General features: G+C 41.5%; 2 protein-coding genes across 2 annotated transcripts; both read right to left on the minus strand.

Moving 5' to 3' along the window:
• Positions 1 to 3,285: 3,285 nt before the first annotated feature.
• Positions 3,286 to 10,967, minus strand: LOC129773245 (uncharacterized). Its single transcript, XM_055776839.1, has 2 exons — positions 10,358 to 10,967; positions 3,286 to 5,564 (listed from the first exon to the last, which is right to left on the minus strand). The coding sequence occupies exons 1-2, from the start codon at positions 10,965 to 10,967 to the stop codon at positions 3,286 to 3,288; spliced, it is 2,889 nt and encodes a 962-aa protein (XP_055632814.1).
• Positions 10,968 to 12,575: 1,608 nt separating this feature from the next.
• Positions 12,576 to 15,734, minus strand: LOC129773247 (uncharacterized). The gene has a single exon (XM_055776840.1). The coding sequence runs from the start codon at positions 15,732 to 15,734 to the stop codon at positions 12,576 to 12,578; it is 3,159 nt and encodes a 1,052-aa protein (XP_055632815.1).
• Between the last annotated feature and the right edge of the window lie 280 nt (positions 15,735 to 16,014).

Below are 16,014 nucleotides of genomic sequence, written 5' to 3' on the forward strand. Positions count from 1 at the left end.
AGATATAGAATCGGTGTCATCGAACAATGTATAGCAAGCAGGTAGCAGCTAATCTTTCATGTGCTATCAGGGATGCCAGGTGATTTTTTCAAATATCTTTACTATCATATCGAAGGAAACTAAAATTCATAAGGGGCTGTCCACATACCACGTGGACAGAAAAAGCACGATTTTAAACTACCCCCCCCCCCTTCCTCCGTGGACAAGCGTAGCCATTTTCCCTGCTATTGAATCTGTGAAAATCAACGTTAAAAGACATTTCTACAGATCCGCGCACTTTTACAGACATTTAAACATTTGTAACAGACTTTTTTTTAAAATCATCTGGCAACTCTTCGTTCCACTTTTTATCGAATATTTTCTCTCAGGAGTAAACATTTACGTGACTCTAACTTCGTTTGTTTTTATTTCGTTCGGATAAATATTATATCAGGGGAAGTGGACATTAAAAATGCGTTATTCAGTAAGAGCAGCCGCACAGGTTCGAACCAAGATGGTGGAGTTAACAGGTGGCTCGTAATTTACACTATATAGAAAAGACGTATGAGGAATGGCAAGACGAAAAGTTTGGATTTGTTTATGTTATTACTTACGTTGGTATGGTTACACTTGATTTTGTCGAAGGTATTTGAAGCAGTATAATGAATAAACAGTTGTCGTTGAAAATAGTAACCTAGTAACCTTTATGCATATGCTTCCTCCAGCTGGCTCGGCTAATGTGATTCAGGGAGTGCTTTGATCGTGGAACCGCCACTGGCGCATAATTTGCAGCTTTGTTTTTTGTGCTGGTTCATAACGACAATCAACCGTGCCGGCGAAACTGTAGTCAATGTTTAGTGTTGTTTGGATACCATCTATGTAAACAAGTTCAAACTTACGGGATACGTCCGAACGGCAATTCTGACATTACGTTTTACCTTCCACTTCACTTTCCTTGGTTCGAACTAAATTCAAATTAGAGGGAAACTTACTCCTTATTTCTTATTTCAATCGTCGAAATGAAAGGCCTACTTGTTTTAACTAAAACAAATGTATTTTTGAAAATAACGTTCTAAAGAGGAAGCTAACGTTCTGCTAAAGAGGAAGCAGAAAGTTGTTAGCAGCTTTTAACCCTTTGCGGTCGTATTAAATTAGGACATAGGTGTCGTACTGGTCGGAATTATTTTTACTTGAAAGAGCAATAAACAAAATTTATTAAATTTTTTGTAACCTTTAGGTATATATTTACTGACAAATGTGTTAGTGTGTGCTGTTTTTATATTATAATAATATTCCATGATTCTTCTCCGCATGATATCTTTCGAAACAGTCCCCAACATGCAGTCCTGGTGTTTGACTACATGTAAATAGGTTCGCGTCTTCCGTTTTTGATCTTTCTGTTTGAACCTACAGAGCAACCCTGCACAATGCAGAAACGCTGTGTCTGTACCGACCTGTTTCACCGTTGTACATGGCTACAGTTTGTCAATTCCAACTGTGTGCAGCGTCATAGACGGGTAGTGGTGGGTTAGCTTGAACAATTTTGACAATACTGAATCAAAACACTTGGTAAACATTCTTTTCATTGATTTTCTCTTGAGTTAATAACTCAAATTGGAAACTTGTTTATTATGTTTGATAGTTTAGACGCTAAATGAAAACCTTTTTATTGAAATACGGGGGGAAACATGGTCAAATTTATTATGTTTGACATGCAGTGCAATGTACAACCAAAGTATGTGTGTCATGTTACGATGGTACCCGTACAACACGGAAATGTCCACGTTTGTCCACGGTCAGAGGGGTGGGGGTTTATATGATGTCCACGTGGACACGTCATTTTTGACGTAGGATTACGTCTTTCGGGAACATATTGGGGTACAAATTGAAAATCGAAAATCGAGCACATCGTGAAAATTGTCCAATTTCAAACGCTTATTGCTCAGTCATTTCATGATGGTTTGATGAAATTTTTGCGTCAATCGATTCCAGCACTCCATAACAATTTTTTACATTGAATAAAATAATATATGTCATGAAACTAACATCGAACAATTGAAAAATCTCAACCCCTATCCTAACGGAAATATCCACTTCTGATTGGTCGAAATTGACGACACATGCGGCATTCCCATCAAAACCGGCGAGACATCAAAACCTAGCTGCCTGGGGAAAATCGGCATTGAAAATACATGAAAGTAGGGGGAACTTTTGTTCCGACCGAAATGTGTCCCCTAACAGAGGCATCAAAACCAAGGTGCCCTGGGGAAATCGGCATTCCAAATATATGCAAGTCGGGGGCATTTTTATATTGCATGTAAGGTGAGTGATACGATTAATTTTAGCAAATGAAATTCAAATTTGGAACTTTAATATTGGTTGCTTCGTGAAAGTTCATATCAATGACCGATAGTGTATTGTGAAAAATTTAGCACAAGTGTATGTGTAAAATTGTATATAGTAGCAGTTGTGTTAAAAATAACTTGAAATTAGAAACGAGTCATTGAAATGTTCATAAATTAAAATCAAGGTGTGTTCCCAGTCGAGAACGGGTGGTTCGGTTTCAGCTGTCTGTTTTTTGTGTTCATTTCCACCCAAGGAATGTTCATACGGTGAGAAAAATTGGAAAAGTGAAGAAATATACGTGTTGTGACCTCCGAAAAATAGTGGTCTTTCCAATTCCCGACGCGTATTAGATTTCCGGGGTGAATAAATCGCGCTCTCCCTTTATTTGTTGCGTGGACTTTGATATAAAGCATCGAAGAAAGCTTCTTTCTATTCGAGCTTAATTATTGCACGCGATTACACACAACATTGTACAATATGGTACAACATTTAAAAACTTTATTACACGTTACATTTACACAAGACGAAATCTTTATTTGACAATTAACACTACATTTATTTTACTTAGCTACTTTAATTCTAATATTTTCTATGATGGCCGGCCGTGCGCCTTTTGTTAATTGGACATTCAAAAACTGAGAGCCGGTATCATGGATGCCGCGCCTTTTTATATTGTAACAATGTTACGACAGTAGAGTAATTTCGTACTGCTCGAAATGATCGGCACCTATCGGAAAATAGTGCAGTCGTGTATTCGCTACAGTGGAGCTTTTCGACTACGACTACCGTGAAGCTTTTTAGACTACCTACTACACTACTGCTATGACTACTATAGTCTTTTTCGTATCATACATAGCTGGCCACCTAAATTTGACAGCTCAAATTTACAAAAACAAAAGGCATGACATGCACGGAGCAACAATTTCACCGAGGAATGCAATTTTTGATCAAAATTACTAACTAATCTTCTCCCTTTTTAGCTATTTGTGTTCCTAGAGTGTCGTTCGGTTCGTTGTCATAAGGAAGTGGAAAAACTCGCGAAATAGGACGCTTGTAGGTTCCACTGGCAGTTCTCAATGTCGCGACTCGTACCACTCCGTCTGCTCCGGGATGAATTTGTTCGATGCGTGCAAGTGGCCAAGAAACGGACGATTTTCCGTCTTCCTGGACTAGGACCGTTTGTCCGACTCGGATATCCATCGGAAGTGAGGATTTCTCCCGCTGGTGGTTCAATTCGGTCAGATATTCCCTCCTCCATCGGTCCCAGTGTTGTTGGATGAGTTCCTGCAGCTGCTGATAGTGATTGAGTCGGTTGGTTGGTACGTGGGTGTAGTCCGGATCCGGCAGGCTGATAAGCGGCGACCCGATGAGAAAGTGCCCGGGAGTGAGGACATCCAGCTCTGTTGGATCGCTTGATAGGGACGTCAGAGGTCGGCTGTTCATATTCGCTTCAATCTGGGCCAGCACAGTCACATATTCTTCAAAGGAAAGCTGGGTGTTGCCGAGTGTTTTCACCAGAGATGTCTTCGCAGATTTTACAGCAGCCTCCCATAGGCCACCAAAGGACGGTGCTCTCGGCGGTATAAAGTGCCACTGGATCCGATGTTTGCTGCATTCGCTGACAATTGCTTCCCGGGTGCGTTTATTTTCGAAGAGACGGTACAGTTCGGCGAGTGTGTTGTTTGCCCCTTGGAAATTCGTACCGTTGTCCGAGTGAATCTCAGTTGGCATTCCGTGATGAGCGATGAAGCGACGTAGAGCTGCGATGAAGGCTTCCGTGGACAGATCACAGACCAGTTCGAGATGTACAGCCTTGGATGCAAAGCAGACAAACACGGCGATGTATGCCTTTCGTGGTGCTGCTCGTCGGTGTGCTGGTTTCGTGTACACGGGTCCACAGTAGTCCACTCCGACCACAGTGAAGGCTCTGCAAGGTGCTGTACGAGGCTGCGGTAGTTGACCAACGGGTTGCGTGACAGGGACAGGGTTTTGGCGGAAGCATTGCGGACACTTGCGACACACAAGATTGACGATGGCTTTACCGTTCACCGGCCAGAATTCTTGCCTCATCGTGGCTAAAGTCATGCGAGGACCAGAGTGCATGCAAAGTTCGTGATAGTGTTTGGTGATAAGGCGTGTGAGTGGGTGTATTTTAGGTAGGATCATAGGGTGCTTGGTCTGATAGTTCTCTGAAGAGTGTTCAAGTCTGCCACCGAGTCGGATGATACCTTTTTCGTCGAGGAATGGACCAACTAACCTCAACGATGATTTGTTGGAAACGGATCGAGTTTTAACGAGCTCCTTAAACTCTTCAGTGAACATCTCCTGCTGTGCAATCTTCGTAAGCGTTTCTTTGGCGTGCTCTAGCTCCCCGACTGATGCGAGTTGGTGAGGATAGGGGTTAGGTTTGCGACGACAACGTTTCAGAAAACGAAGAACTAATGCGATGATCCGAACCAAACGCCAGAAGGATGAGTACCGGTAAAATAGGAAAGAATGCTCCTGTGGTTGATGTATCACAAGTACCGTTTTTCGCCGTTCTAGTAGATCTTCCGGTGGAGTACCAGTTATGTGTTTAGGCCAATATTCATCCGATTTCGCTAGCCAGGAAGGACCGTGTCGCCAGATGGTGTTTGATACGAATTCCTGGGGAAGCATTCCGCGAGAAACGTGGTCCGCCGGGTTTTCTGTTCCCTTCACGTGATTCCAGCTATGGCCGTGAGTTAGCTGTTGAATTTCAGACGTTCGGTTCCCAACAAACGTTTGCCAAGTATTGGGTGGTGCCTGTATCCAGTGGAGTGTGACCGTTGAGTCCGACCAGAACCAGCAAGGAATACCCTCCATCCGCAGCGCTGCTGAAACCTTGGCGTATAGTTTCGCCCCCAAAAGTGCAGCACAGAGCTCGAGCCGCGGCAGACTAAGCCGTTTGAGAGGGGCAACCCGTGATTTTGCCGCGACGAGCTCGGTTTTAATTTGACCTTCCTTGCCGGTTGAACGTGTGTAAAGGCAGGCACCATACCATACTTCGGACGCATCGGTGAAGATGTGAAATTGTGTGGAGATCGAATCGGCCAGAAAGACGAACCGAGGAACCTTGTAGCCTTTCAGAAGGGTCAATTGGGCCGCGAACTCCTCCCATTTCCGGGCGATATCGTCAGATATAGGATCATCCCAGTCAAAAGTTGACAGCTGTGGAGGTTCAACCCGATGTAGTATACAATTTCTATCACTTTGGGGCACTTGTGATATATTTCGGAATGAAAGAACTCAGGCACATTCCACTAATATAAATATCACTATATTCTTAGTTCCGTCCTCGCGTGCATTCGACACTTGTTAACTTGATTGGTTGGAAATGTCAAAGACCTGTTGCTTGCATTCGACATGTACTTTTTATAATGCTTAAACTAAAACTCTACACAAGGTAGCTTCTATTCTAGAGGAGGAGGAGCCAGCAAGGAAATATGTGAGCGCGTTCGATTGGTTCGAACGGGTCAATACGGAGAACAAAAGGGTAGTGGTTGTTTCTGTGTGTTGTCATTTCACACTTGGTTGAAGTGGGTTAGTTCTGCATAATGTTACGCTGCAAGGGTGAGTGGTTGTTATTTAATATTATCGTATGCAGCTGTGAGCTTGTGACATAAAAATGCATTTGGCCTACAAACATGTATGACGATAATTTATGGCGTGGGAATGAATTTGTGGGAATAGGATCGTTGGGATTTTATGACAAGTGGGAAAGGATAATGGTAATAGGTTATCCCGCTACACCATCCCTCTTTGGGAGAATGATGTAACCGGGTGGAATCATTTATTATTATTATATTCATTATTATTGGGTGTTATAGCTTCTCCTCTTAAATATGGTTATCTAACTATATTTACAGGTTGTGATAAATTCGTAAATTTAATTATATAGTGTATTTAATTTATAATAGTTTTAATTTGTTCTGTGATGCTTATTGTATAATATTTGTATTTAATGATTGTCGATAATTATGATGATAATAACAGTGATGATTTTAATAATAATTATAATTGGGAAATAATTGAGTAAAAATGAACTTAATCTCTGATACGTACCAAATTTCTAATACCCCCTTCCCCCTAACGGAGGAGGGAATTATAAGTAATTAATCTATTTTTATGTACAGTATGAGTGTTTTGGGTTTTCTCATCTAATAATGTCGCGTTTGGGTGATTTATTGATATGACCTTGTATGGTCCTTGATATACCTTGTCTAGTTTTCTTCTGTTTTCGTTAGTCATCATAACTAAATCATTCTCATGTATTTGTATTGGGTTTGTATCTTTCTGCTGATCTTCACGACGCTTTTGTTTGATTCTGTCAATTATTTCTTTTGCTGATTTTGTTGCCGTTTTGAGTTTGAATTGTAATTCTTTATGATATTGCTCGATATTGTATACGGGTTCAATGTGTGATTTTAGGTTGTATGGCAGTGTTGCGTTTCTGCCGAAAACTAATTCAAAAGGTGTGTATGAAAAATCTGTATGCGGAGTGGTGTTGTAACAGAATGCGTAGTAAGGCAACCAATCATCCCAGTCGCTCTGCGATGGGTTGATGAATTGTCTCACGTATTCATTAAGACAACGATGGTTTCTTTCTAAACTTCCGATTGATTGCGGGTGATAGGGGGTAGAAAATTTTTGTTGAATTTGGAGTAATTTTGAAATATTGTCAAATAATTCATTCTTGTATTCGGTTCCTTGATCAGTTTGAACAATTGACGGAGTACCGTATACGAGAATGCAATTTTCTATAAATGCTCTCGCTATTGTGGATGCTTGTTTGTCTGGGGTTGGTTTTATTATTACGTATTTGGAGAGGTTACATTGGATAGTTAATGCATATCTATTTCCTGAATTAGATTTGTTAAAAGGTCCGATAGTGTCAATAGATACACAATCAAAAGGTTTTTCTGGGGTGGGTATTTTTATAAAGTTTTCCTTGGTCGGGGTTTTGTGTTTATTTTGTTTGCATTGTATACAATTTCTAACATATTCATAAATTTCTGATTTCATTTTGCTCCAGGAATAGAGTCTACTGAGCTTTTTATATAATCGATTGGCACCTATATGTCCTCCAATTGGTGCATCATGATAATTTTTCAGGATTTTTAATTTTTCTTCTTGGCTTTCTATCACACGCTTGGGTGTGTAGAGCACTATTTGCAAGTCTTTTAGCGAGTCGTTACAAGTCTTCTTGAAGAATTGAACGCTGCATAATTGGAATATCACGCTTGATAACGCTAGAGCTATCGCGCTTATTCTTAATTTTTTGGCCATATTTTCAACTTTCTGTAATAGATTCCCTAAGGTCTCTTTCGAGTTGCTTGCAATTTTTGTATTTGTCGACATTAATTCTTTGAATCCTGTTTTATTTTTAATTGCGCATTTCATATTATTAAATTCATTCTCGCTAGCGTTTTCATTATCTTCGAGTGCGCGTCCGCATTGAAGTTTGGGTAGTTTTTCCCATTCGGTTGGTTCAACTGCCTCGTATACTTTGAGTTGATCAGGCTCATTGACATCGAGTACAGTGTTATTATTCAAATGTTCGTATTCCGTCTGATTCATATTTTGTTCTTTTCTTGTCATTGCTCTCGTTTGAACGGCTAGGACGTTTATTGTTTTCAAAGTTTCAGAATCAATTGCTATTCGTGATAATGCGTCGGCAGTTACGTTTAGTTTTCCTTGTACATATTGTACGTCAAAATTAAATTCCTCTAAATCTAGTCTCATTCGTGTTAATTTGGAAGATGGATTCTTCATTGAAAAAAGGTAAACAAGCGGTCTGTGGTCTGTTTTTACCGTGAATTTTCTTCCGTATAAGTATGGTCTAAAGAATGTTATTGCCCAATGAATGGCAGTAAGTTCCTGTTCAATTGTTGATTTATTTGCTTCACCTTTGGTGAAGGCTTTACTTGCGTAAGCGATCGGTAATTCGATTCCATCGCAATCTTGGGCCAATACTGCGCCACAGGCAGTCTTTGATGCATCGGTTATTAGTGTGAATTCTTTTTTAAAATCGGGAAATTGTAAAATTGTGGGAGAAATCAGTGCTGATTTTAAAGAATTGAATGCTTGCTGACATTCAGAGCTCCAATCGAAGACTGCATTTTTTCGAAGGAGTTTGTTTAAGGGATGCGCAATTTGGGCAAAATTTTTAATAAATCTTCTATAATAGTTGCAAAAAGCAACGAATCGACGGACTTCATCCGATGTGTTTGGTGTAGGGTAATTTAATATGACTGAAAATTTTGATTTATCTGGTTGGATGCCAGATGCGGATATATTATGACCTAGGTATGTGACATCTGGTCTAAAGAATGAGCATTTTGCGGGGTTAAGTTTCAAATTATATTTTTGGAGTTGTTTAAAAACTTTTTCCAAATTACTTAAATGATGATTTATGGAACATCCGACTACTATAATGTCGTCAATGTAAAGGAAAGCACACTCTGGTGGTAAGCCGCTGAGTGCAATTGTCATCATTCTTTGGAAGCTGTTTGGGGAAATATTTAATCCGAAAGGTAGTCTATTGAATTCGAAATGACCGTTTGAAGTAGAGAATGCTGTTAGTTTTTTGGAATTTTCGTCAAGTTCTATTTGGTGGAAACCTGACATTAGGTCTAGAGTAGTAAAGTATTTGGCTCTTCCTAAATGATCGAGTATTTCATCTATTCTTGGAAGGGGAAATTTATCTGGTGTAATTTTTTTGTTGAGCTGGCGAAAGTCTACCACTAATCGCCACTTTTTATCTTGTGTATTAGATTTTTTTGGCACTAAAAGTATAGGGGAATTATATGGAGAGGTTGATGGTTGGATGATTCTATTTTCTAACATATTTGATATTTGTTTATTTATTTCTGTTATTTGGGCCTCTGGAGTTCGATAATTTTTTATGTAGACGGGGTTTTTGTCGTTGAGTTGAATGTTTTGTTTATAAAAGTTGTTGGTAGTTAAGAAGTCATCTTTTAAAGCGAATATTTCGTTATAGTTTCTGCAGAGATTTATCAGTTTGTGTTGGGCTTCACGGGGAGTGTTAGTTAGATTTAATTCTTCAGTTAATTTTGGTATACGATTAGGGTTGTTAGTTGTGTTGTGGTTGATTGTAAAATGTGTTAACGGTTGGGTTAGTGGTTTGAAATTTTTGGGTAGAAGTATTTCAGACGTATTGGTATTAATGATTTTAACGAATTGTGTTTTAGAGTTAACTATGGAATTTGCGCAAAATACTCCAGGTTTGATTTCTTGAGAAATTATGACAGTGTCTTCTTTTATATGTGGAATTTTTATTTCTTTGATAATCTGGCATCTGGGGGGGATGACTAGATGATCGTCCCATGTGTCATGGATCGGTACTTCTAGATTAGTCTCATTGAAGAAAAAGGATAGTAACCATGTCTTCAAACACAGATTACATTCATATTTTGTTAAAAAGTCTTTTCCTAGAATGCCGTCAGCTGTAATTGGGAATTGTTTATTCACCAAATGGAATTGGTGTGGAATTTTATTATTTTCTATAAGTAGACTAGTGTTGGTACTACCTATTGTTTCAAGTTTGCCTTCGGTCACGCCGTTTATTATGCATGTATTATTTTTGTTAATTTTCTGGGTACGTTTGATCAAATTTTCCTTTAGGATTGATATATCTGCCCCTGTATCAAGAATAAGAACGCATGGTTGTTCGCACATGCTTAATTTAACTATAATAAACATTGAACAAGTAATATTTAGGTTGAAAATATTTGATGTTGATTTCGGTTTTCCTCCTGTTCTTCGTCCGACAACGCGCGGAGGTTCGCAGCCGGGTTTTCGGAGTTTTCCGCAATTCTAATGAAATGTTGCGGTCTGTTGTAATAGTTTTGGCTGCCATTGCCCCTAAAGTTTCTGTTTTGGTTAGGGAAATTCTGTTGATGATATTGGCGATTTTGGTTAAAATTTTGGTTTTGTTGAGGTTGATTATTGAATCTACCACCTCTTCCTCTATAGTTATTAAAATTTCTACCACGATTGTTCTGGTTGAAACGGTTAGGATGCGGGTAGGGCGGTTGTCGCTGCCCGCGATTGTAAATAAGCACATTTGCTGGTTTGGTTGTCAGCGATTTATATTTATTGACCTTCTCCACTGCGTCAGCTATGCTGGTGAAGGCTCCCGCACGTAATATAGTTTTTAATTCTGGGTTATCAATGCCTTCGATGAGGGCATCGATTCCTGCTTGGCAAGCGAGTTTTGCTGCTCGTTGCGGTGGTGTCTCTTCCTTGATGTGTAAGTCGATGAGTTGTTCGGTCAGCTCTTCAACTTCCTTACATAATTCGTCTGCTGACTGTTTTTTTATAGACTTCAACTTCGCTAATATGCTGTCGGCGCTAGTCTTTGATATACATGTAGTTTTTAAATTTGTTAGCAGTGAAGGTATATCCACGCTATTATTAATTGCTCTTCGGGCCTTTTTGTCGAGTCTGGTCAGTAGGAATTGATATACCAACGCTTTGTTTGCGCTGGGGGAGATCTCATTTAGTAGTGTGGCTGCACTGATGAACATATCGAGTCCATCAGGTGAGCCGTCGTAGATTGGCACCATTGCGGCTGCCTCTTTGTAATCGAATTTGGACATTTTCGGTTTTTGTATTCCAACAACGAACAATATCGCAAGAGCTACTTCTTTGAAAGATTTTTGTTTAATGATAATGTTTATTTTATTTCTAATATCTTGATATATTAGATTAGCATTTTCGGCAAGCAATAACAATTCTTCAGCCTCTTTATTGTGTACGAGAGGGTCTACTATTGTTTTAATATCTTCAGCTAATTTTTCAGCTTCTGCGAGCTTGGTTCTCAATGTAGCTTTTCTTAACTTTTTAGTTTGCTCGGATCGCAGTGATTTTGCAATTACTTGTAATTTCTGTATTTTGTTTTCTATTAAACTTGCCATTAAATTAAAGGCGAAATTTTTTTTATTTCTGTTTTTGTTGATGTCTACAACAAGTAGTCTTACAGCTTAGCACATATTTTACATGAACATTTTGTGTTTTTTTTTTTTTTTCATTAACAATTTTTACTTCAAAAATTTTTTTTTTTTTTCATATTTTACATCTTATAATTGACTTACCATCTCTGTCGGCGGTATCCTACTACAGTATCAGTAAGGCTGAGCTTTGTGAAAGGTGTCACATAGATGGTTGCTCCATGGATGTCTTCAATTTTGATATTGAAACCTCTTTTCGGCTGCTTCGGGTGTTGCTTCCTATATTGCCGCCATCCGATTTTTTCCACTAATGCGATGTGTTCCGCTTGGGCCTCCGCCTGGGCCAAGATGTCCTTGATGTTCTCGTTCCACATGGGTGGTTAGCACAGTTCCGTTTATTAGTTCACTTTGGTCTAGTTGGCACGTCTTCGTTGATTAGTTCACTTTGTTCAAGTTTTGAAAAAAAAATAGTTCACTTCTGCCCTTTATACCTGGTTGAGCTGTGCCGCTCTCACTGCTCGGGAGGCTACTCTCTCCGAGTGATTCTTATAAAACGTGTGCATTAACCGCACAACACCGTAACCTAACGCAGCACCAGCAAGGATGCATAAAGCAATCGTTTGCGGTGAACTCGACACTGGGGCGCTCGACACTATCTCGTCTGCCGAGAAAAAGCCCATTTTTGAACGTTCACTGTTTCGTCAAAACAAAAAAAATTGTTTGGTTTCACTCATAGCCGAAGATTCAGGCTAAAGTCTCGGTCGCCATGTGGAGGTTCAACCCGATGTAGTATACAATTTCTATCACTTTGGGGCACTTGTGATATATTTCGGAATGAAAGAACTCAGGCACATTCCACTAATATAAATATCACTATATTCTTAGTTCCGTCCTCGCGTGCATTCGACACTTGTTAACTTGATTGGTTGGAAATGTCAAAGACCTGTTGCTTGCATTCGACATGTACTTTTTATAATGCTTAAACTAAAACTCTACACAAGGTAGCTTCTATTCTAGAGGAGGAGGAGCCAGCAAGGAAATATGTGAGCGCGTTCGATTGGTTCGAACGGGTCAATACGGAGAACAAAAGGGTAGTGGTTGTTTCTGTGTGTTGTCATTTCACACTTGGTTGAAGTGGGTTAGTTCTGCATAATGTTACGCTGCAAGGGTGAGTGGTTGTTATTTAATATTATCGTATGCAGCTGTGAGCTTGTGACATAAAAATGCATTTGGCCTACAAACATGTATGACGATAATTTATGGCGTGGGAATGAATTTGTGGGAATAGGATCGTTGGGATTTTATGACAAGTGGGAAAGGATAATGGTAATAGGTTATCCCGCTACACAGCCAAAGTTGTTGCATCTTTATCTTGGCCCATGCCACAACCGGTGAGACCAATCCGAGTGGGTCGTAGAGTTTCGCAATTGCCGAGAAAATTTTGCGTTTTGTCCAAATGCCTTCGTTCGTAGATGGTTGTACTTCGATGCAAAGCTGGTCTGATCCGGTTTCCCACCCCACTCCTAGCGTTTTAATTTTCTGGTCCGCTTCGAAGTGCAGCATTGTTTCTCCTCCAAGCGCTCCGATGGGTAAGTTCTCCAGGACTTCTGGACTATTGGAGCTCCATTTACGCAGCTCGAGGCCCCCTTCGGCCAGTAGTGATTGGACTTCCGTCTGCAGTTTTATGGCTTCTTCTACTGTGTTTGCTCCCGAGAGAAAGTCATCCATGTAAAAATCTTCTTGCACGGTCCGTGCTGCAAGTTCGTACTTCTGAGCGGAATCCAAAGCCAGTTGCTTCAGCACACGTGTGGCGAGAAATGACGATAGGGACAAGCCGTACGTGACGGTTAGCAGCTCGTACACCTGAATTGGTTCTGATGGATCACATCGCCACAGGATTCGTTGAAGGGGAATGTCGTCGACGTGGATAAAGATTTGCCGGTACATTTTCGTGACATCAGCGACCAAAGCGATAAGATGTTTCCGGACGCGGAGCATCAGATCCAAGAGTTCATCCTGAATCGTAGGGCCGGTGAGTAGAGCTTCGTTCAGCGAATGATTTGTGGACGTTTTCGCCGATCCATCGAAGACTACCCGTACCTTTGTGGTGGAACTAGATTCCTTAAATACCGGGTGGTGGGGAAGGTAGCAGACCGTTTTATCTTTATCCAAGCGAGAATCGTCTGCTTCACCGATGTATTTCATGTGGCCCAGCTTCATGTATTCCTTCATGAAATCCACGTACTGCGATCGTAGGTTTGGGTCTCGTTCCAATCGTTTCTCTGTCTGAAGCAATCGTCGCAGAGCCGTCTGCTTCGATTCGCCAACCATGCTGCTGAAGTTCATGCGTTTGGGATATTGCACGATATATCTGCCGGTGTCATCGCGTGTGAATGTGTTCACGAAGTGCGTCTCGCAGTCCTCCTCTTCCTGTGACCGTGGCGTTTTGATCGTCAACTCTTCAACCGTCCAGAATTTTTCGATTGCCTTGTCCAGAGATTCTACCTTGGCAACGTGACAGCTGACCCGTGTTGATTCATCCATGCGTTTTGCTTCGCCGGCTGCCACCCATCCGAACACCGTATTGACAAATACTGGAAGCGTATCGTCGACCTTGCGAATTTGCAACCGGCCACCATCGCGTACATGGAAATCGTAAAAGTACTGTGCACCCAATACCAAATCGATCGGACCAGAGATGTTGAATTCAGGATCGGCTAGAACCATATCGGGTGGAATTTTCCGTTGCGTTTGTGGAAGCGAGACAGATGGCTGGTCGTCGGTGACCTGCCCCAGAACCAGAAAGTCCAATGACGTCGAGAAATTCTGCACCCGAGAAGAAACTGTGGTGGAAACTTCGAAAGCCGTGCGGCTTCGTGATCGTCCTATTCCAGTTATTTCTACCATCCTATCCCGCCGTGATAATTGAAGCAGCTTGCAGAGATTTTCCGACATCAGGTTGACTTGGGAACCAGAATCCAAAAGTGCCCTTGCGTGGTGGGCCTTTCCCCATACGTCCTTCACGTTTAGCAAAACCGTGAGTAGAAATGAGTGTGACCTTGGCTGCCCCATCGCCATGTTGGTTGAAACTGATGCTACCGAACTAGAAACCAATTGACCAGAATTCGAAGCGCCGCCGGAAATTGATGGAGCAGAAGTGTTACCGTTGTCATTCGCTGGAGTGGGGATAGGAGCAGAACTAGATCCAGAACCAGGGAAACCAGGATGCAGCAACGAATGGTGTTTTTTGGAGCACGTTTTGCATCGAAATTTAGATGGACAATCTCTCGCTAAATGATTCCGACCCAGGCAGTTGCTGCAGAGCCGCTTGGAGTTTGTAAGCTGCAGCCGTTTATCCACCGGAAGACTAGCGAAAGTTGGGCACCGAGTAATCCAATGCTTCTCACTGCAGGCGAAGCAGCTTGGGAGCGAGTTCTCAGTCGCCGAGTTAACTGAAACTTTAGTTGGACGGAATTTGCTACCACTGGATGAAGACGAAGGCGTGGAGAACATCTGCTGATCGACAGAGACAGCATCCAGCACCCGAGTTTGCCTTTTGAGGAATTCGACCAATGAAGTGTACGACGGTTCTCTATCCGGTGTGACGTTTTCCTCCCAACGCTTCTGAATGACCTCGTCCAGCTTCGAGACCATTAGATGCACCAGCATCGCTCCCCATACATTCGTCTTCTCCCCTAGTTGATCCAGGATCTTCGTGTTACGTTCGAAACAGTCGATGAGTTCATGCAGGCCAGTCGCTGATTCCCTCCTGATTCTAGGATATTCGAACAAGGCGTTCAAATGACGTTTCTTGAGGAGGTATTTGTTGGAGAACCGATCAACCAGACTATCCCAAGCCACCCTGTAATTAGCCTCACTCATCGCATAAAAATCGATCATCTTCAAAGCATCGCCCTTCAGAGAAGCACGCAAATAATGGAACTTTTGTATGTCGGTTAGTTCCACCGAGGAGTCGATTAAAGCCACGTAAGTGTCGTGAAACGGAAGCCAATTTTGGAAATTGCCATCAAACTCTGGTAGGTTTATTTGAGGAAGTCGCACGGAAGCATGTACATGAGGGACGTTGTTTGTGTGTGTAGTCGCAGTATTTGGTGTCGCATGTTCTGTAGTTAATTTTTTCGCCAACCCTGCCCTTACCTCGAAATATTTATCCTCGAAATCGGCCCTCGACTGCTGGTAATCCAGTAAGCTTTCTTCGTTGTCCTCCATGCCTTCGATATCGCTCTGGAGATCCTCGAACTCCTGATATTTTTGATCGAGCTTCTCCAAACGAATCTTGACCGCTTGCTCATCGAATTCTTGTGTTGTTTTCAGGAAGTGGTCCATCCGTTCCACGAAGTTGATGACGCAGTCCCTGCTGCGTATCAAGGCCTTGTACTTCCTCGACGTTGACATGCTGCTGGCACCGGATAGAATTCACGAATAACAAGCAAGAACTGTGAAGCAAAGAAACCAGCAGAGTACCTCCCAGAAGAGAATATTGTTCGTTGGACAGGAACTCACCTGGTGAGCCTGTCAAATAGGCCTTGTATTAAATTAAAAAAGTTGTCTCTGCTTTTCCCTTCGTCGTCTGGTGTCCAAATTTGAATTTTGCACTCCCCAGTCAGTCCAGAAGCTCTCAAACACTCGATATCGTCTAACGTCCACCAAGCTGTATTAGAAGTGTCCTTACGAG

The sequence above is a fragment of the Toxorhynchites rutilus genome, chromosome 3, assembly GCF_029784135.1.
Source record: "Toxorhynchites rutilus septentrionalis strain SRP chromosome 3, ASM2978413v1, whole genome shotgun sequence".
Taxonomy (NCBI): Eukaryota; Metazoa; Arthropoda; class Insecta; order Diptera; family Culicidae; genus Toxorhynchites; species Toxorhynchites rutilus.